At 37.3% G+C, this 22,948-nt stretch overlaps 2 protein-coding genes across 5 annotated transcripts in view; one reads left to right on the forward strand and one right to left on the reverse strand.

Moving 5' to 3' along the window:
• Positions 1–6,129, forward strand: part of nt5dc3 (5'-nucleotidase domain containing 3) — a 31,877-nt gene extending 25,748 nt beyond the window's left edge. For 3 of the 4 annotated variants that reach the window (XM_008110586.3, XM_062983045.1, XM_003220884.4), the window contains one exon: positions 1,535–6,129. In XM_008110586.3, the coding sequence (XP_008108793.1) occupies positions 1,535–1,796 (262 nt within the window). In that variant the 3' untranslated portion in view covers positions 1,797–6,129. The remainder of the gene's footprint in view (positions 1–1,534) is intronic. The other variant, XM_008110585.3, reaches the window with a different exon arrangement.
• A 767-nt stretch (positions 6,130–6,896) lies between these two features.
• stab2 (stabilin 2) overlaps positions 6,897–22,948 on the reverse strand; it is a 77,102-nt gene continuing 61,050 nt past the window's right edge. Inside the window, exons 58-69 of the mRNA XM_062983044.1 lie at positions 22,725–22,832; positions 19,510–19,703; positions 18,352–18,493; positions 16,121–16,254; positions 14,672–14,837; positions 13,947–14,053; positions 11,839–11,958; positions 10,708–10,866; positions 9,425–9,535; positions 8,495–8,620; positions 7,968–8,084; positions 6,897–7,727 (exon numbers count right to left, since the gene is read on the reverse strand). Coding sequence (XP_062839114.1) covers positions 7,677–7,727; positions 7,968–8,084; positions 8,495–8,620; positions 9,425–9,535; positions 10,708–10,866; positions 11,839–11,958; positions 13,947–14,053; positions 14,672–14,837; positions 16,121–16,254; positions 18,352–18,493; positions 19,510–19,703; positions 22,725–22,832 — 1,535 coding nt within the window. The 3' untranslated portion in view covers positions 6,897–7,676. The remainder of the gene's footprint in view (positions 7,728–7,967; positions 8,085–8,494; positions 8,621–9,424; positions 9,536–10,707; positions 10,867–11,838; positions 11,959–13,946; positions 14,054–14,671; positions 14,838–16,120; positions 16,255–18,351; positions 18,494–19,509; positions 19,704–22,724; positions 22,833–22,948) is intronic.

The following is a 22,948-nucleotide window of genomic DNA, read 5'->3' on the forward strand; positions in this document are numbered from 1 at the left end:
GAGATTGCTTTTATCTAGGGGTCAAGGTTTGACGTTTGGACTGCCTTTAAATATACAGTATTATTCATACATTTCTCTTGTTCTTCTCCTTGTGTAAATATACTGCAGCCTTCCAGATGTGTGCAAAGGAGCATCCTCTACAATCTCTGTCCACTTACACCTTTATTAGGCAATAATAAAATAGAGCAGGAATGGGGAAACTGCTTTTTGAATTTTGTTTTAAAACTTTTGTATTTTTAAAAAGCAGTGAGAGTTAGCCTTCAGTTTTGGGACTTCACAGTTTTTAAACATAATGGAAATAATTATGTCTCAGAAATTAAAGCTCTTGGAGCTTTGAACAAAAAAAGCTTGCTATATTTAAACTGACTCTATTTCAGACACTAACATTCTATGATCCTGTCTACAGAGATGGAATAGAGAATAGGATAAAATAAGAAATGAGTACATTAACATGGTTCAGGCATTTTTGATTGATTATAAGATTCCTAAGTATAATTAGAAGATTTTGCTATAGTTGATTGATTTGAGCATGTTGAGATATATCTATCTATCTATCTATCTATCTATCTATCTATCTATCTATCTATCTCCACCCTTCTGTTGGCTTTCAACATTTAGATCTATAGATATTTTTACATTTATACTCCCTCCGTCCCTCATTCTTGGCCGTGTAGAGCTATTACTTAAAACACTGGTGGGAAGACAGGTTAAACAACCATTGTCCTGGAGGATTAACCATATGCAACTCTTAGCTGTGCAGAGTTCATTTCTGATCCTTTCCTCCATTATATACATGAAGAACTATTGTATAGTAGAAATGGGAGATTATTTAACATATGAAAGGAATGAAGCAGAGTCAATAAAGCTTTCTCACCACAACCTCCAGCTTCAGGCTACAGCAGGCATGGCCAAACTTTGGCCCTCCAGGTGTTTTGGCTGTTAGGAATTGTTAGAAGCCCCAAGTTTGCCCATAGCTTCAGTGTTTCTGTGTTCATGTTACTTCCATTTACATTCAGGGTCATGATGATCCATAGTCACTGGGAATTGTAGATCCAGATGTTATGGATCTGGAAGGCAGCATCCAGATCTACAATTAAGATTTTAGATAAACTAGCAGCAGATCTTTGGTACAACTAATGGATCAGCTAATGGGTAGGGATAGCCCACAACAATACAGTGTTTGCTGGTAAAATCTATCCCCTTCACCTCATGATTAAGATTGCAGATAAAGCTGACATAAAGATGGAAGATGGGAAGGTTAGGATGGAAGCCTACATGGAAACCTAGATGGCATTACATTTCCAGCTAACAAAAAATGTCTGACTTTTTGGGCAGTCACTAGGGAATACTAGTGAGAGACAACCATTATTTACGTCTTCATAGGAGCAGAAGTCAAGTTAACTTTGTCTTCTACATGGCATCCCTTCAGATATTTAGAGATAACTCTCTGTGTTCTTTTATCTAAGCTAATTGGAACAAACAAGAAGTAGATTGGTAGTCCTAAAATCATAGATTTTCTCCACTCTTTCTCCAGGGAGCTGACCAGAAATTTCTTCAACTCTCAGTTTGGAAGCTTATTCAGGACTGACCAGAACCCGACCTATTTCTTAAGACGCTTGTCACGCTTCGCTGACGTTTACATGGCATCACTGAGCTGCCTTTTGAACTATGACCATGACTACACTTTTTATCCAAGGAGGACTCCTTTGCAGCATGAACTTCCGACTTGGTCAGACCAGCTATGCACTGGTACATTCAGAATACCTTTTCTGCAAGAGATGATTCAGATTAAATAATTTTTCTTCTTTCTCCTGTTTCACTTCACTTTCTGCAATGTCAAACCTTACTATCCCCTTTCCCCAGTGGCTCAATAGGGTGAAGTATATTTATCGTTAACATCAATGTATCTTTAAAAGCAATGTTCTCTTTAGTAATAGCAATTCTTACTCCTACACCCATGTACTCTACATCCATATATAGAGCCAATATTTGTTTAACTCTGAGATTGGAGTTATTCAGCCCTCCAGATATTTTTGGACTGCAATTCCCAGCAGCCCCAGCTAGAATACCGCATGGTGGGAGAGGGTGAAGAATCATAGAATCATAGAATCGTAGAGTTGGAAGAGACCTCGCAGGCCATCCAGTCCAACCCCCTGCAAGAAGCAGGAAAAAAAGCTGGGAGTTATCTGGAAGACCATGATTTCAACCCTGGTTTAGCTTGTCTGTCATCTTGAATTTACTGAGAATTGATGGGATTGCACTGAGAGAAAATGGATCTCATCTCGTACCTGACTAATTGATGGACAGAAATCAAATTTTAATATTTTGATATATGGTTTACAAAGCCTGATATATTTGTTTTGTATCCGCTAATTGGAAGAATATTGCTTCAGATTTGATGCCTATCTTGAATTCTGATTCAGTTAGCTAAGTGAGTTGTTTTGAAGGCGTAGGGGGAATTTTTCATGTTTGTTCATGTTTTGGGTGGCAGAAGAAATAGGTATACTGTATGTAACATTTGTGAAATCTAAAATTATTTTAAATTTTTAAAAATGTTGAAAGAGTTTTCCCAAGAAGTATATCAAAATGGACATTTGTAATATGTCCTGTTAACATTGATTGAATGAGTCTAGATGTAGTTGGATTATATACCTCCTGAACTGGGGTCCAAACGCACAAATTAACATGTCTGATGCAGTTATAAAATGAAACTCACATTTTTTCATTTGATTATACTTATAGTTGTTTGAATGCAATGTGAGCAAGGGAGCTACCATCTGCTGTACTCTGATAAACACAAGCACAGTAGTTTTGCAAAAAACTACCTTTGCAAAAAGGAAGAAAAATATCAAACACATAGGCATAGTAATATACAAAAAGGAAAGATATATAATTATACTACAGAATGCCAAAAATGAAGTAAGTTTTCCAGTGTGCACTCAAATGTAGTATCTGTCCTATTTGTAGTATTACACATACTATGGCAATATCGAAAGATATTGTATAAAGACATAGCACCGTGCACTTTACTTGTATGTCACAATTGCACATTGCCATTCAGGGCTGTAATGCATCATGGAGTTAAGTCTGTGGTGTACAGGAATTGTTACTAATACTCTGCTATATCCTTGGCGCAGGCCCTGTTTAATTCAATGCATTTTGCTTCTGGGTCAATATGTAAAGGATTGCATTGTAAATGTTCTAGAAGTGCCTTCATATGAAATATTTGTTTGGAAAAGCAGCAGTCAAACATGCAAAGCAAGTGTTAGGAAACATGGTGCTTATCATTGTGAAGCAGAGCATACTTTCTATTTCTAAAGGTTTTCCCTGAACTGTCCCATCTCTGAATCCCAACCCACAAATGGATATAGTTCATTTGCTCTTAAGTAGTATAGTTAGAAGCTGGTTTATAGCTCAACCCTATACATATTTATTTAGAAATAAGCCCTACTGTGATCAGTAGTTAGGAACACAACTTGATTTCCACTACTTTTAAAATTTATGGTCATTGTATTCACTCCTTGAATGACTATCACATATTAGACTTTTGCCTAAATTGAATAGAATGAAATTTGTTGATCCCCTTAATAATACGTTATGGATTAGCTTAGTAATGTGCTCCTATATAAAAACAGCTCTTATTAAAGCAGGTAGGTATACACATTTTGTATACTGAAATTAGAATGTCGTTGCTTTAAATATGCCCTATGGATAGAAAGCATCTTTCACTCACAGAAAGATTCCAGGTGAGATTTTCCATCCTATGGGTTTGCAGAGGCTTTTTCTTCAGATCATTTTAGTTGCCCATTAGTGCTTTGTAAGCTATATTGTGCATTTTTCTTATCCGCAGTTGTATTTTTCTTGTTTTTAAACAATTCATTCTCTTAATTAAAAATATATGGTCACAAAGAGGCCTATGAAAATGCATAAGGAGGGCATGAGTACTAGTAATTTTAAAACCTGTTCTCTAACAAGAGGTAAGATTGGGACTAACTAGCCATTCTCCTCAAATGTGTTTAATTATATCATTAAAATATGATCTTGGATCCATGTCTAAAAAGCTGTCACTAGCCAAAATTCTACTGTTAATCCTTGAGCTTTCAGGGGACGAGTTTCTTGGAAGAGTATTCCAACTGATACCTTTGTTTCTTTTGAAATTAGCGATCTTCAGATAGCAAGGAAATGATAAGTAACTGTATTTTAAAGGTGGGAAGTTAATAAGCCAATTTAAATGGCATTGTAGAATAATTTAGAGATAATTTTGGAATGACCCAAATCCCAATACTCGTCTTGTAATCTATAATGTCAGTTCCCTCTAAGAGGGAAGGGCTTTTATAATGATGCATATGAAATATAAGTTGTATAAGTTTCTAAAATACTTAAAATTAAAAGACCAACTAAAGTCACAGTCCTAAAACTACAGAACCCAAGTAGTTAATAACTATCTGTTGGAGGCCTCTCATTGATCTAGAAGTCTGAACTGTCTTGATAGCACATAACAACAACAGACCATAACATATTACAGATTGGGTATACCAATTCAACTACTCTATTTTAGTAGTCCTTAAAATATTTTTAATTTTCCATGTACTTTGGTAAACCTTTTTATAAGAAAAATACCAAGAACTGTTCTCATTTCATTTTTAGGAAATAATTTGGTTCCTCAAATGCTGGTCAGGTAAATGTGTGTTTCAAGTTTGTCAGCATTTCTGTGTATGTGAGAATGCAGTTATATTGATAGATTTCTGAATTTTGTATTGCATAATTTAAAAACAGCCTGCTGGCATGGCTTTATTTTGTCCAATATTTCATCCCCTTGGAAAAGACTTCTGAGGAGGGCTGAGATAAAGTTTCACTTGGAGGCTTCAATCCTCTTGAGAAAAATCTTTAATTCGCCACTGATTTAACTACTATTTTGACATCGGTGTTCTGTTTTGAATATCCTTGAACTGTTGGGGAGCATATAGTAAATGTAATGTTGGAAATAGAGAAAGCGAATTGGAAGAAACTAGGTGCTTACGTCATGAAGGGCAGATAAAGCTTGTTTAACGTGAGGGTAATGCTTCCAATGCTGGTCACATGGGAAAGCTGAATTCAAATATGAAATGCTTTAGGCAGCCTTTTCATTTAGACCACATTGCACAGCATGGTATTGGAATGTACCTCCCTATTTGACTCAGCCCTTCTTTTGAATTCTCCAAAATGCTAGACCTGGAGCACAATGGTATTTTTGTATGCGGAAGGCTTTGATAGTGTCTTTCAGTGTTGCTGGACTGTTAAATATTGTTTGCTTATAAATATCATACTTGAAATGCACTGCATGACTTCTACAGACTACCATACTGCTCTTGTTAGAAAAATACCCTCTTCTGACTCACTGGCAAATTGTGTCAAAATAAGTTAATATCTATTTTGTTGCTTTAAAAACCAAGGATGAGGAGAAACCAAGCAGGAGCTGACATTATTGAAATGAATCAATCACTCCTCATGGCTCCTTTCAAAACTGTATTTGCCTAAGACATGAGTGTAATACTAAACATGCTACAAAATGTTTGAAACAAATTCATATATATATATATACTGTACTAAAAAGTATTGTGAATATTGTTAAGTTTTCAGTGTGTTCCAGATCAAGACATTGACAGTGTTGAGACTGTTTTTACAGAAAAGCTCTTCTGTTGCAGAATAAAAACTTGATATCTTTGTCTAAAATGCATTGGTTATCTGTTGGTGATTGCTGCTACATATATCAGCATAGTATATTGTAAAAAGAATTTGCATGAAAAGTGACCAGCTGTGAGCTGACCTTCATGTGAACATTAAAACTACAGTATTCCTATTGTTGGTGTTACTGCTGTAATTTACCTTTATATAACATACTAGCCCTTTTGAGCATTGAAATCTGCTACCTGTAACCTCCTTGATATTGTGCCGTGTGGATTTTTGTCAGTGTACTTGATCCAATACCAGGCACGAAGCAGCTGGGTCTTTAATTTGTTGAGAAACAAACAGGAATGAGAATCTGATGCAAATGAAGGAGCATCAAACCACCTTTTTTGTACCGGGGAAAACATATTTTAATGTTACAGCATTGTTAATTTGTACACCAATAAATGTTTTGTCACATTCGTCCAGATTTTGATTAGTATGAAAGTCATAATGCAAGTTTCCAAAGGAAAAAGTTTAGAAAGAGTAGTAGAAAGACACAATGTGTATTTAGAAGAATCAGATGGGAAATGCAAAGCTCAAGCATAGATTTGGTAGCTTTGGTATAAGAAGTGTTTGCAATAGAAATTCAGAGATTAGGATAGCATCTTGTAGAGTGGGAAATGGGTAGGTTATAAGAGGGAAAACTGTATTAGTAGGTAGACTGCCTACATTTGGATTGTAGCCATATAGCCTAAAAGACTACATATTTTCAATCATTGCTGTTTTACTTTCATAGCACTGTTTTTATTCATTTATCCCTAAGGAATTAGCCCAAATATGGTGGAGTCTATGGAATTCTGACAAGTTTTGAAGGCACATTAGAGCAGGCATCCTCAAACTGTGGCCCTCCAGCTGTTGGGTCTTCAACTCCCAGAAGTCATAGCTAGCTTGTTCAATGGTCAGGAATTCTGGGAGTTGGAGGCACAAATAGCTGGACAGATGCAGTTTGAGGATGCTTGCATAGAGGTATGAGTTCATTTAGTGTCTGCTGTAATACACAGTTATTTGCTTCATTGGTCCAATACCTGTTGCTAATCTTTGGATTTATTATCCTAAACTCTTCTTATTCCAAAAACCCCAGTCTTATATTCTTGTAAATAGAGTTGCATGGCATTAGCTTAAACATTTTCTGTTCTGCTACACCCTTTGACTTACAATATCAAGTTTTCAAACAATTAAGAGATGTGTAATTTTTAATTGCAGTTTTGCAATTTTATTTGTTTGCATTTTTAAAAACAATCTTTCTGGGTGAATACATATAGAATCTGAAAGTTGTAATACTTGTCTTCTGTAATTCAAGAACAACTCCATCTTCCATGTTATTTTAATAGAAATTTCATGAAGGAATCTTACAGCATTGTGTGGTTCAACGCTGCTGTGGTCAAATTGAATTGTGTGCCTTCAAGTCATTTCTGATATATAGTTGACCCAAAACTGAAACTTATCATGGGGTTTTCTCAGCAATATTTAGTCAGAGAGCCCTTCCTTGGAGGCTGAGAGAGAGTGGCTTGCCTAAGGTCACTCAATGAGTTTCCATGGCTGAGCAGGAATTTTAACCTTGTATTAAAGAATGTTTAAAATATGCAACATTAGCTACTTACGCAACCAATGGAAGAAATATCCTGACCCCATGCGTAGCTCCAAATTATGACATTAGAAAAAGAATCTCAAACACACAAATATGAGACCAAGGGCCTATCTAGTCCAGTATTCTGTTCATACAGTGGCAAAATATATGCTTATGGGAAGCCTGAAATTATGATATCAAGAACATCTCTTCCAATGCATTGATCTGGGGAAAGTAGCTACTATCCAATTAGAATTCTAAGAAAACCAGTCTGCCATCACTGTTGAGAATTTTCTATACTATTCAAAGACATCACTCAAACTGTAAATGCATTGTACATTGCCTTGTATCTTTCAGTTACATTCCTGCTGAACATTTCTTTCTTAGGCAGCTCTGCAGCTCAGAGCTCCTCAAGGGGACTGCTGTTCACCAGCTGTTGTTCATCAGAAACCTGCATTTTAAAAAACATAATATTCAGCAAGTTTATATAGCTTTCCAGTATTTTTATAATGCAGTTGCTAATATATCAAATAAGTTTTCCAAGCAATTGGGGAACTACTTTTGGCTTAAAATGGAAGTTTTCTCTAAAGAGTTAATAAATTATTATTTTTGTCTGTTTTTAAACATGATGGAATGCTGTCTGGGATCGGGAAAATCAGAGAAATCTCTGATTCTTGTAGATCAAACTTACAGAAAATGGATTACAAGAAGAATCTGGTGGAGAGGCTGTTGAATATTCATAGTTAGGGTTGGAGATGCTTGGGGACTGTGCCTTGTCCAGTGTTGTTACATCAATGTCATCTTTTTCCTGTGTTTGAAATGTAAAAATTAATTATGCTTGATTTGTAAATATACTATAAGGAAAAAAAGGAACTGTGTTAAAATGTAATTACTGTTTCAAAGTAGAGTACACCTATTAACGGAATTTACATAGATGTTGACTTGCCATTTAGCAATTACTTAGGACTCTAACTGAAACCGACAATTGAATATTATTCAGAATAGCGAAACTAGAATACATTCAGTTTCCTTCCTTTTCTACCTGATTTTTATTAACTGTCTGTAGCCATATCTCCAAACTGGGCAAACTGCTCATTGCAAGCCATGCCTTCATACTCTCAACCTGTACTCAGCAGTCATATATAAACATGGGTAGAAAAAGGCATGTGTAAGGTGGCAAATTATGAACCTCACTACACATTTGCATCTACTCCTTACCTCAAAATGCTGGAAGCGAATAGTTCCTTGCTTAAATCTGAAGTACGAATATCCCACAAGAGCAACAATTCCAATTATCAGAAGAATTACAAAGAATATTCCAGTCCCAACTCCAGCATGTAAAGCCTGTGTGGAGATGGCAAAGATAGTTTTATTATTTTTTCAGAGAACTCAAAAGGTGGAATTCTGTTAGCATGACAAAAGAAAAACAGTACATTTTGTGGGATGTTAAAGATTGCCAGCTGTATTGTGGCCCTGTTTTTGAAACAAACCATACAAATGGGGAAAAGAAATATTTCACTTGTCATTCTTTTTAAAATGTCTTGCGTCATGTGAAAATGACATGATCTGGGAAAATGTTGATTCATCCACCTATAACTGGAGCCAAATTTGACAAATAGGAGACCATTTCATAGTTGGCGGTTCAGGTTTGTATTAGTAGAGAGGAAAAAAAGTTCTATAAATCCCCAGAGATAAAAACAAATAGCTGGATTCTTATTTGTATCCAAACTATTTCTTTTTTGCGTCAGGAGTGACTTGAGAAATGCCTAGGGCATGCCCAGATGTTTTGATGTTTTACTATCCTTGCGGGAGGCTTATATTATGTTCCCACATGGAGAGCTGGAACTGACAGAGGGAGCTTATCCGTGCTCTCCCCGGATTCGAACCAGCAACTTTTAGGTCAGCAACCCAACCTTCAAGTCAGCAGTCCTGCTGGCACAAGGGTTTAACCCATTGCGCCACTAGGAGCTCCAAGCCATAAAATGACATCACATAAGAACATCATCATCATGGAAAAGTTACTTTGTAGACTACAGCTTCTAGAACCCGTGACCCTTGCTGGTTGAGAGATTGCAGGACTGAACTCCCAAAATTAACTTTCTCTGTCTCTGTTGAAAGACTAATAATTACTGAGTATGCAAGACTTACAGCAGGTATAGCAGGTGCCTTCAAAGGTGTGGCAATGACATGGATGACCCCATTGGAAGCAATTATGTCCCATTCTAAGATCGTTTTTCCATCCACGTACTTTGTTTCCTTCTAAAAAAGAAAAAAAATACAAAAAGCTGTAACATGATGAATACCTTTTATGACCTTTCCAAGAAAGCTGAAGTTTATTTCTCAGTGCTTAGATCTCTTTCATGTGATTCACTCTTGGCTAAAGAACTCACCTTTTCTCTGTTGTTGGATGTCGGCCTAAAAAGATTCATTTTTTCCTTGGCTGGAGTAACTGGATGTAGCTGGCTGGAGAAGGAATCTAATCTTTCATGCAAGTAAACTCACTTCAGTCACATTTCAATTTTAAACAGATGTAATCACTTGTTGAGCTAATGCTACATTCTTTCCATCTCATTGAGTAATTTTATTTGCCCTAGTATCCACATATGGCAAGTTTGCTGCTAGTGTACTTTATACATTATAAACTGCAGAATTTCCAGCATTTCTAAACAATGTTTGAGCATTTAATGGGACATTTAACTCACTAAATCCTGGACTAAATTCTATTGATAATCCCTCCTGGGGTAGATAATTGAATCTGTGGGATCTATTTATGTGTTGACTTAACATTCAACCTTTCAATCAATAGTTTTACTGTAATTGGCACTCACCAACAGCATCCCAGCCACTGAGTGCTATTTTCACATTTTATTTTTAATAGGTGGTTTGGGGAGTGCATTCTTTATCGATCGTAATGGATGAAAAGTTAAAAATCTCTCAAGAGGACCATACTTTGCACAAAGGGCATTTCCATAATATGCATTTACAGTATTTCATGCCACTCTAATTGCCTAGACCTCTTAGCAGACTCTTTAGTAAAGGTCTTCCTAATGCTCTACAGAGGGTTTTCTATGTTTTCTTTAAAGAAACTGCCCATTAAATTAGCTGAAGCCTTTAATGGTGAATTCTCATGTGCTTCCATTCAGAGAGTGGTAGTGGAAGAAATGGTTCAGAGTCCTATCACTCCCTCTCTCTTCCACTTTGCCAATAGCAAGAAGTCTGAAACACTATCACTGCTCTGTGTGAACACATGAGAAAACGGAGGCCGGGTTCAATTTAATTTCTCCATGTTCTTAAAGGAAGGAACTATTAGTGAGCATTCATGTATTGCAGTAAGTATTAGTAGCTTTAGTGTGGAAAAGAGAGGCTTGAAACCAGCACAGTGAACTGTATGTGCTGATAAGCTCATGAAAATCTATGTACAAGCCACACACCTTTTGAGCTGCAGAAATTCGATACGCCTGGTCTTCACCGTGTGTAATTAATAGCATTTTCCCTATTCTAGTTTGAAGCGTAGTTCCATTGGTCAAATCTTCATAATATAGTGTGCCAGTGTTGGATAAATGATACTCAATGTCTCTTCCAGAAAGTGTCTGAAGGTAGTAAGCAAAACACAAGAATGTAAGAATGTAAGACACAAGAACACAAGAAAGTAAAGACTTTCTGTATATATTTCAGATTTCAATAATAATGTCAAAAATATGCAGTATGATTTTACATAGGATTTGTGCTACATTAGAACAGTAAAGACAAATATCAAGTAAAATAAACATTAAATATAAAAAATAAGGTGTAAACACTAAACTAATAGGGGAATCTGCTATTGCAACACATCCAATGAAGTGGTTTAAAACCAGTATAAAAAAAGATTAGGACTATACGTTCCCAAGAGTCCAGAAAAGCCTTGAATCCCAGTGTGACCATCATCCCACTTCCTTTGCTAGTTTACTTGTCCCCAGTATGTTTTATTATGCCAATTATTTGCTTAGATAGTTGAGCAAATAGTTTTCATGGTTGCCTCAATTCATAATACGACCACATTGGATCCCTTTTGAAAGTTGTAATAGTTTTCATTATCCACTTTTAAAAAAAACCTTGATTCTAGAGTTTTCCACAAAACATACAGCTAAATAGAGGGTAATTGTGTAGGTGTTAACTTTAAAAAATCACATTCTTACAGCCAGTCTTTTTTTTAAAAAAAATACTCTGGGATATGTATAATTTAAATGTATCCTCATTCAGAAAAAAATCCATCAGTTGTACACATGGAGGTTATAGAAGAATTTGTGCATAAAACATTTAAGGTGAGAAATGCAAAATGTAACTAGAAGGTGGGGGTCATTACAGTACAAAAGATAATGTCATTTCTATATTTTTAAAGGAACTGCCCATTAAGGCTGCCCATTAATGGGAAGAGCCATCCCATTGCATTTGGGATGGCTCTCCAAGCAATCCTTGTTACAAAAAAAGGAGGGGCAAGGAGTTTAAGTATTGTACTTTTAATTTATTATTTCCAAATTCTGATTCCAGGATTGTCGAAAAAGAACGTTAAATTATATTTTTACCTCATTTGTTTTAAGCCCATCATTGTTCGGTACGAACAGTGTTGCGTTGATAGACAAATTTTCAAGGTATTTCAAGAATTCTTGTCCGTTCTTTGAGGAATTGAAATAAGTCAAAACTTTCTGTAAAGAGACAACATCTACTGTGATAAGATATGTTTTTGAACATATAGCTTTTGTGGCACTGCTGTAAAACTCATACAAACTCTATGATAGTTGGTGAACCCACTTCTGAGCTTTAATCTAAATGTTAGGGTACAACAACAACAATAACTAATACACTTTATTTATATTCTGTCCTACTCCCCTAGAGAACGCAGAGTGGATTACAGCATTTACACACACAGGCAAACATTCAATGCCTTTACAATAATATACAATGGGACAGACAAACACAAACAAAGGCAGAGGCTTCTCCTTTTATTTCCAGCTTTCTGGAGGCGGTATTCATCTCTGGCTCTGGGGAGGTGCTTTTTTCTCCATTTTCAAGCTGAGGAGCCTGCATTGTTACTTCCTACTTGTGTGGCTTGGAGCATCTTTTTCCTGCTGAAGCGGTATCTATTTATCTACTCACATTTGCATGTTTTCGAACTGCTAGAGCTTACAAACTAGAGCTCACACTGTCTTGCGGATTTGAACTGCCAATCTTCAGATCAGCAGTTCAGCCAACCTTCAGGTCAGCAGTTCAGTGGCACAAGAGTTTAACCCATTGCGTCACTGTGGGCCCCCAACCCAAGGTTCAACATTTATTTTGGAGATAGGGATCAGCACCCTGGATAGCTCTTTTAAAGTTCAGACTAAAAGCCTGTTAGTTATAGGTTGGCACAAGCCAAATGGCACGTGATTCTAATAAATAGGCTGAAACAAGCATGGGTAACCTCTTTGCTTTTCTTTTTGGAGAATTTCCCCCTATCTCAGCATTTCTCAACCTGGGGGACGGGACCCCTGTGGGGGGGGGGGGGGGTTTGCCAAAGACCAGTATTTTCTGTTGGTCATGGGGGTTCTGTGTGGGAAGTTTCACCCAATTCTATCATTGGTTTGGTTCAAGGGGCTCTTTGATTGTAGGTGAACTATAAATCTCAGCAACTTCAACTCCAAAATGTCAAAGTCTATTTTTCCCAAACTCCATCAGTGTAAACATTTGGGAATAAATAATAATAAACTTTATTCTTATACCCCGCCCCATCTCTCCGAAGGGGTGGCTTACACAGGAACAAGCCCAAACAACAACATAACAGCATTTCATGTATATAATTTAACAGCAGATTAAACATTCCAACAATAAACAAAACAACAAACAAGACAGTTACTTAAAAGCCTGAGCATCAATTTTTGCACACAGCAAAAGATGACAAGTGCAGTGCTCGAGGTTCATAGATAAAATGAATAAAGGAGAAATACGGGGACAGGTTCCATAAAGTGCTATAACATATGGGATAAGGAACAGTGATAAGGTGCCAGACGATTTTGTAAACATAACCAGTAACATTATGAAGACAAGTCTGAAGGGCCTATTCATTCAAATGAGTATTCATGCCAAGTTTGGTCCAGATCCATCATTGTTTGAGTCCATAGTGCTCTCTGGATGTAGGTGACTACATCTCCAAAACTGAAGGTCAATGCCCACCAAACCCTACTAGTATTTCCTGTTGGTCATAGGAGTTTCTGTGTGCCAAGTTTGGTTCAATTCCATCGTTGGAGTTCAGAATGCTCTTTGATTGTAGGTGAACTATAAATCCCAGCAATGACAACTTCCAAATGACAAAAAATATCCCCCCCCCAACCCCATCATTATTCAAACTTGGGTGTGTTGGGTATTTGTGGCAAATTTAGTGCAGTGAATGAAAACACATCCTACCTATCAGATATTTACATTACGATTTGTAATTTTTGTTTGCCTGTTTTAATACCAGAAACATGTTGAACAACAGAGTACATTTTGGAGGCAATAAACAGACAGGTTCTCAACCTTCCTAATGCTGTGGCCCCTTAATACAGTTCCTCATGTTGTGGTGACCCCCCCAACCATAACATTATTTTCTTTGCTGCTTCATAACTGTAATTTTGCTACTGTTCTAACTCCAGAATAATGGTCTGTTTCTGTCACTTACCGATACAAAGTTTGTTAATGTTGGGAAAGAAAGAAGGACTTGAAGCAGGTTTCCACTACATGTAAATCCATCACCCACATAACCTGTTTTGCAGGTGCAGCTGACATCTAGAACATATTTTTAAAAGAGGAGAGTTTAAGAGATATAGGCAACAGATATCTACAAAAATACTTGAGGATTTTTTTTACTTTTGTTTTAGTTGTTTTCTTTTCATGTGTATTTACTTTAACTACAGAGATTAAAGTTGTATCTTTTTGAAAACACAATAAAAATTGAGTTAAATAAAACTAATTTCAGCACCAAGTTAAAACCTGGATTTTTATTCAAACCTTCAGGACAAGTTAGTTTTATTCAGGCTGCACATATTTTAGGGTTACATTATTTCAATCCAGTTTGAACTGTATTTGTATTGGAAAATAATTTAATATATTTTAATCCTTTAAACTTCTGTAATTATCTATCGTTTTATGTTAATTTTGTTTTAAGCTACCCTAATATCTCTGGATAAAGGGTGGGATAGAAATACCTTAATAAAATAAGTAGCTAAGCAAGCAAGTAAATAAATAAATAAAATGCCTGCTGCACTGCAAACTTTCTAGGGATACTTAAAAACAGGCCTAGAGGCTGCTGCCAAAAAAATAAGCTACTATGACAATTCATGTTTGCTAGCACTGGTGGAAATGAGCTGAGTTTTGGATACAGAATACTGAATAAAGGCACTTTACCCTTGACTCTGTAACAGAAGACATCCCAGGTTTCACTCTTGTTGATTCGGGGCCCATAGTCAATAATTCCAATGACTCCTCCACCACATTTTGGAGAAGGATAGGCTATGGGATACGCTGCCCTGCCGTCAGCCAGCCAGCCAGCCGCACACATATGGTAGTTTGCCTGTCATTAGCACATGGGCAATAAGATTGCAAAATGAAGGAAAATGGTTAGTGATGTTAGTCCAAATCAATGCAGACTGGGTATGTTTACTGCCCAATGTGGAATGTCAAATAGCTTCTGTCTGAAGGAAGGGAGGAAACAAGGACTGTCTGATAGGCAAGCTTACAAGTAAATTTATTTATTTATTTATTACATGCATTTATACCCTGCCCTTCTCCCCGAGGGGAATCAGAGCGGCAAATAAAGCAATTTACATTGCTTTATTTGTCAAATCCTGCAGTACCCAAGCCCAGTTATAGCATGATGTGCCATCACATTGTTTGTGGATCAATAAAAGGGATTGTGCCTGGGAGTTCTTGCATATCCAAATGCAGAACGGATCTGATGCATGTGTTCTGCAACCTGAAAGAAATGAGGAAAGTATGCACATAGAAGTTCTAACAGTATAAGTCTGTGCATTCAGTGAAGCAGGTTCTACTGATTCAGTGCTGATCCTGACTGGTCAAAATGCAATCCACCTATTACTGTATTGACTTGGAGCAGTGCTGTGTTTGATATTGAAAGGATGAGGGCAAAATATGTTTAGGATTCCTCAGGGTTTTGTCCAGAGCCCGGTTCTGTTCAACATCTTTATTAATGACTAAGATGAAGGGTTAGAAGGCATGATCATCAAATTAGCAGACAACACCAAATTGGGAGGGATAGCTAATACTCCAGAAGACAGGAGCAGAATTCAAAATGATCTTAACAGATTAGAGAGATGGGCCGAAACTAATTTTTTACTTTAAAAGTCTGCCTGAATAAAAATCATGTCACTTAAATGCAAGGGCACATAACAGAATGGACATTTTCTTGGATCCTACTGTGGGTGGGAAAAATTCTGGCCCCGAGACTGCAGGTATTATGTCATTCAAGTATAGATTAAAGAGTATTGGTGCCAGTAGACACCCTTGTTTTACTCCTTTATTAGTATGAACGGGGCCAGTTAATGAGCCAGAAATACCAACGCTTATTCTAGCCATGGTGTTAGAATAAAGTGCCTTAATTAAAAACAGTAGGTTCTTATTCATATTGGTGTTAGCCAGTTTATGCCATAACAGGTTTCTATCAATTGAATCAAAAGCTGCTGCTAAGTCAACAAAGGCAACAAATAGATGTTTGGTAGGCCCAGCAATGGCTTGTTGGGCTAAAAAAATACAAGGTCAAACACTGGTTGAAACATCTATGGGCTTAGCATCAAATAAAACTCATAAATGTGTGTAATGAGAAATGGGGACCGTTACCTTCTGAGCATATACGAGCTGAGCGTATGTAGCTATTGTTGCTCCTTCATCTGCACAGGTCTTATTTGCTTGACTGAAGGTCAGCTTATACTGTCCCTTTCGAGAGCGTACATGAAAAACTCCAACAGTAGCATCTGCAAGGAAGAAAGAAGAAATAATGATAATAATAATAATAATAATAATAATAATAATAATAATAATTGGGTGCCGTGCCAAAAGATCTCAGCCGGCATTTCGAAACAATTGACATTGACAAAATTACAATCTGCCAACTGCAAAAGGCCACCCTGCTGGGATCTGCACGCATCATCCGAAAATACATCACACAGTCCTAGACACTTGGGAAGTGTTCGACTTGTGATTTTGTGATATGAAATCCAGCATATCTATCTTGTTTGCTGTGTCATAATAAAATAATAATAATAATAATATTTTTTATCATGTCAGAAGCAAATTGAGAACATATTGCATGCCGCTTCTGGTGTGAGAGAATCGGCCGGGGATGAGCAGATGTTACAATCCTGCGGGGGAGGGGGGGCTTTTCCCATGTCCCCGCATGGGAAGCTAGAGCTGACAGACGGCAGATCATCCCATCTCATGGATTCGAACCACCAACCTTCAGGTCACCAGTTCAGCCAGCACAAGGGATTAACCCATTGTGCCACCACAGCTCCTATAATAATAATAATCATCATCATCATCCTAGTATAGTAGAATCATAGAGTTGGAAGATGTCTCATGGGCTATCCAATCCAACCCCTTGCCAAGAAGCAGGAAAACTGCATTCAAAGCTCTCACAGTTAGGAAGTTCTTCTTAATGTTCAGGTGGAATCTCCTTTCCTGTAGTTTAAAGCCATTGTTCCGCATCCTAGTCTTCAGGGCAGCAGAAAACAAGGTTGCTCCCTCCTCCCTATTATTTCCCCTCACATATTTATACAGAGCCATCATGTCTCCTTCTCAGCCTTCTCTTCTGCAGGCTAAACATGCTCAGCTCTTTAAGCCACTCCTCATAGGGCCTGTTCTCTAGACCTTGATCATTTTAGTCGCCCTCCTCTGGACAATTTCCAGCTTGTCAACATCTTCCTTAAATTGCAGTGCCCATAACTGGACCCAGTATTCCAGGTGTGGTCTGACCAAGGAAGAATAGAAGGGTGGATCTGGACACTAGACTCCTATTTATGCAGGCCAAAATTCCATTGGCCTTTTTAGCCGCTGCATCATATTGTTGGCTCATGCTTAACTTGTTGTCCGTGAGGACTCGAAGATCTTTTTCACGCGTACTGCTGTCGAGCCAGGCATCCCCCATTCTGTATCTTTGTATTTCATTTTTTCTGACTAAGTGGAGTATCTTGCCTTTCGCTGTTGAATTTCATTTTGTTAGTTTTGGCCCATCTCTCTAATCTGTTAAGATCATTTTGGATTATGCTCCTGTCTTCTGGAGTATTAGCTATGCCTCCCAATTTGGTGTTGTCTGCAAACCTGATGATCATGCCGTGCCTTCTAACCCTTCATCTAAGACTTCTAAGTCATTAATAAAGATGCTGAACAGAACCGGGCCCAGGACAGAACCCTGCGGCACTCCACCCATCCCTTCTTTCCAGGATGAAGAGGAAGCATTGGTGAGAGCACCCTTCGGGTGTGTTCACTTAACCAATTACAGATCCACCTAACCGTTGTTTTGTCTAGCCCACGTTTGACTAGTTTGTTTGCCAGAAGTTCTTGGGGGACCTTGTCGAAGGCCTTACTGAAATCCAGATATGCTACATCCACAGCATTCCCTGCATGTACCTAAGGGGTTCTGAATCTGGAGACCAGTACAAAGTGGGATGAAAAGGTAATACCATGTTTAAAAAAATTGGTTTTTTTAAAATAAGACAACACAAATCAAGAATTTTCATTGCAAAATGAAGCCTGAGGATGGACATTTTCAATATAATGATCTACTTAATTATTTTTAATTTTTTTTAATCATCCCAATTTTTATTTTATCAGGTTTTAATTTTGTTATAAGCCACAATGAGTCCCCTGTCTGGAAAAAAACTAGGATATAAATTAAAAAGAAATAATAAAAATTCAAATGGATCAAGTTCTTCTATTATCTAGAGAACAAAACACCCCCTAGAGTACTCAGTTTCACATCAAAATGGCTTTGAATGAATACAGACGTTTTGAAGCAATTCTAGGGGATTGTTACAGGAAGATGCAAGTCTGTATATTTCTAGAGTACATACCCTGAAAATGAAGATCGGCACAGGTAGCATTGGCATGACATTGTCCATTATTCTGTAAACATCTGTCCACTGGTGATTTTTCCACTTCACAACTCAATCCATCACCAACATAGTTATCCTTGCATTCACACTTACGTTTATCCTGGAAGGAAAATGCTCAGTGCTACTAAACATCTGAAGTACACAAGGAAGTTGATATCGAGCTGCCATTTAGTTGAATTCTGAACAACTTCAATTAAAGAGAAAAACAAAAGTTCTTCGCTATCTGATTACTGGTAAACCCTTATAAAATGGGTCTTACAGGTGTGTAATAAGTATAGTTTATTCATTAAAAATACGGCACATCCTTATGGTTATGAGTTTTTCTCTTTGAAATAGATGGTGGAAACTAGTACTCAAGACAGATATGTTAGTCAAACTTTCATCAAGAGGTTTATGATTGGTTGGAGAGAAGAAAAGCAACAGGGACACTGAAATTAGAGGGGATCCACATAGGAGGTTGCAAAAGGCTATGAAGAAAGAGATCCCACATGGATTATATTCATATTCCAGCAAGCAACACAAATAAGACTCTTTCTATCCATTCTATGCATTCAAAACTTTGGAAATAATGAGAGTCGGCAACTTTGCACTTAACATGTTTCGTTGTATGTTTTACTACTCAAAGTAACAGTGCTAGGATCTGGTGGAGATGTAAACATACTCTGCAGAGTCCTTTGAAGAACTATAGCAACAATTCATACCATTACTTTTCACCATCTCCAGTGCTCTAGCTCTGTCACAGTCTAAAATGAAGAATGGAAACTTACCTGTAAGTTATGGCAATTTCTTACTGTTCTATATAACATATGATTAAATATACAAATCTCTTGTAGACCAGGACTGGGGCATTGATTTCATAGTCTATAACCCATGAGCCAAAATGTAGACATAAAATACATTAACAAAACATAAGGTGTGCAAGTCTATTTAGCAGGCCAAAATAGTTAAGGGATGTGTGCATGTGCAATACATTCATGGTAATAAGCTTGTTATGCTCTCTTTAGTATATTAAAGTGCTCATTTCCAAGCATGGGTAGATACTGTTTGATCCTTAATTTGCAATATATCAACAACTTCTGTCTATAATGAAGTAAAAAAAAAAACTGCAACACTTACAGGCCCTGTCATTGTACAAGTAGCATGTTCATCGCAGCCACCATTCAGTCCATCTGCGCAAGGGTTGATAGCAGTGCAGCTGTAGCCATCTCCTGTGTAACCTTTCTGACATGTGCAATTGACTTTCACATCAGTTTGAGCACATTTTGCATTCTTATGACAGCCACCATTGGCTTTCTTACAGAGGTTTTCGGCTGTAGAGTGATAAGAAAACATCCAAAAACAAATTATACCTTTCAATCAGGCACTTTAGCCTTTCCAATGTTTTGGACTTATTTATTTATTTGTTTACAGTATTTATATTCTGCCCTTCTTACCCCAAAGAGGACTCAGAGCAGAACACAGAACATACATATGTGGCAAACATTCAGTGCTGTTTATACAATGACAAGACAGACAATTGTACATTGATATATAGGCTTTTGCCATCTTCGGCATCTTGGAGGCTTGTGCTTGGTTCCAGCCATGGGGGAAGGGGGGTGTTGTTGCTCCATCTCCCTGTCATAAGCTTCCTTTTTTATTGGAATCACTGGTATTTTTCTGGCATTTCCTTATGGGTGCCTTAAAATACCTCCATGCTTTTAAGCAGTACCCTTTTATGTACTCACATTTTGCTTTCAAACTGCTAGGTAAGCAGAAGCTGGGCTAAAGGCCAGGAGCCCTCCCTGGCTCGGGTTTCGAACTGTCAACCTTCTGATTGACAAGATTTACTGCAGCTGCTGGTTTAACCTGCTGTGCTAAAGCCTGGCCTTAAGAATTGTGAGAGTTGGAGTCCAAAACACCTGGAGGGCCAAAGTTTGCCCATGCCTGCTTTAAATCCGGTGATTTAAATTTTATTGTACTATGTTATACATAGGGTTCTGGGTTTTATATTATGCTTCAACCTGTAGATTAATGGTGCATCATTTATTTTATACTTACAATGCTCCATTAATTGCTTAGAATACTTGCTCATATTTTTAAAATTATAGTCCAACACATTTGTTGTACTAGCCAAAGGTCACAACAAAGGTCTTTAAAATATACAGAACTTTCAAGATAAAAAGAACAAATGACTGTAACAAAAGGTATATCAAGCTTGTAATAATATTTCAAGTTATATATACATTTCTAACATGAAAATCAAATTAATATTTTGAGCCTCCATAACAATTTATGGCAATTTTATCTAGCTCTCTTTTTCTGATCTCTGGGACATACTTTGTGGAATGGGAAGTAAACCAGGAAGCAGTCATTGACATGATAACAGGTAGAGGAAGATATAGGGCAGGGAGACAATGCTATGTAAACAATGCATTCACTACTATTACGAACTTTCAGTAGATACAATTTTCACAAATTAATTTTAAAAAGATTGAGAAAATAATGAAGAAAATGCTGTTTTTAACCATAGGGTTCTTCAGGCAAAATAAAAATATGGTGTTCTATCTGGGCTATATACATAACAATAGGAAATTGAAAATATTTTTAACAAGCAGGTTGCTATAGATATTTTGGTCCCTCTCCTCCATCAAAAAGAGAAATTATGTCTCAATGCCAAATGCTTTCTGGGTGGAAATGTAATCATTTGGCTCTCTATCTCAGCTCAGCTCTTTCCCTTTCTGTGTACAACTATGCCCTTGAAGGGCTCTGGATTTGTCCCCTCTCCCCAAAATTGGACCAGCTTTGCAGTGCGGAGGGCTTTAATGATCACATGCCTTTTTAAGCTGAAGGCTAGAACAGAAAGGTCAGAGCTAAAATGGACAGCTGGACTTGGACCAACTTGCGAGGTTAATTATCACATCTAAGCATGGTGTCACAACAAAAAAGTGAGAAAGGGAAGGAGAAAACACTTTCCCAGGTTCTCCTATACTACAAATTCCACCTTCCACATATAATGGGATTGGCTAGGGCAATGGGAATTGTAGTTGTGGGGCAGCTGGTTGGGGAAAGCAGGAGCAGGGTGATTTGTACTTCTGAATTAATTACTGGCTTGTTGGCGTACTTCAAAAAGAGGAGCAGATGAAACCTTTTTGTACCTCTCTTCGTAAGCCTTTTGTAAAGTATAGAAGTAATGACTAAGCCAATAATAAAGGACAATATCCCTCTTTTTTAGGGCTTGTCCTCATTATTATAGATAAGGAGGCTGATTCAATATTGTTTTTTTATCACCCTCCTTCGTTTATATAGATTGGGTAACGCAAAGGCGAAGATGGAAGTAATTTTTATCATTTGTTAGTTGTTGTTTTTTCTTTTTTTCTTTTTTCTTCTTCTTTTCTCTTTTCTTTTCTTTCTTCACTTTCAGTCAAAAATCATTGTTCTCACTCTTTCGTTGTTACTTAATTGTTATATACACCAATTATATATATGAGGAGCAGATGTGTTTCCACTGCCCCCCTTTATGTTTTGTGCTACAATATTTATAAGCAGAATGTTGTTTCACTTTGTAAATCCTTTTAGTAAGATAAAGTGCAATAATGCCGGGCTGTGGCGCAGGCTGTTGAGCAGCTGCAATAAATCACTCTGATCATGAGGTCATGAGTTCGAGGCCAGCCTGTGGTGGGGTGAGCACCCGTCAATTAAAAATAAAAAATAGCCCCTGCACGTTGCTGACCTAGCAACCCGAAAGATACTTGCATCTATCAAGTAGGAAATAAGGTACCACTTATAAAAAAGTGGGAAGGCAAGTTTAACTAATTTATGACCTGGAATGAGGAAGTGCTGTCAGAGTGGATGATGAAGCAGCTGCTCCCCCCGTGGCCAGAATCGAACATCCCCTCAGGATGCAATTTCCTTGGTTTTTGGCAGGGGGTTGGACTGGATAGCCCACAAAGTCTCTTCCAACTCTATGATTCTATGATTTTGGGTTCTTATCCTATGGATGTTATCCTTCTTCCATTGACAAATTCAAAATGTCTTTTCTGTCAGACTTTTGGGAATTAGCTGCAACAGGCTTTCAATGGTGTGCTGTTTTGTTCATATTTATACACCATCTTTTAAATAGTTTTAACTCATACACACACACACACACGCACGCACACGCACACATATGTATGTTTGTATCTGTTTCTTTGAGTTTGCTTTTAATCTGTACTTATTCTAACAATTTGTAAGCAATCTGGAGTCCCAGTATTAGAACAAGGCCTAGAGATAAATTATGAATAAAATAACAATAAATAAAAATATGTAAGCTATACTGGAAGCCGATTTTCTCAATAATGCCAAGAATATTTTACCTGTACAGGTGATTCCGTCTCCACTGTAATAAGGCTTGCATTGGCAGGTATTATGTTCTTTGCAGACAGCATTTATGGAACAGTTGGGTGAGCACACTGGGGATGAAGCTGTCAAAGTGTAAAAGCACAATTTATATTCAAGCCTTTCTAGCCTCTTGGAATGATATAAATAAAACTGAAATTTAAAAAAGTGAGATTATGGCCTTGAATATACTCTCCAACAC

The sequence above is a fragment of the Anolis carolinensis genome, chromosome 5 (assembly GCF_035594765.1).
Source record: "Anolis carolinensis isolate JA03-04 chromosome 5, rAnoCar3.1.pri, whole genome shotgun sequence".
NCBI lineage: Eukaryota > Metazoa > Chordata > Lepidosauria > Squamata > Dactyloidae > Anolis > Anolis carolinensis.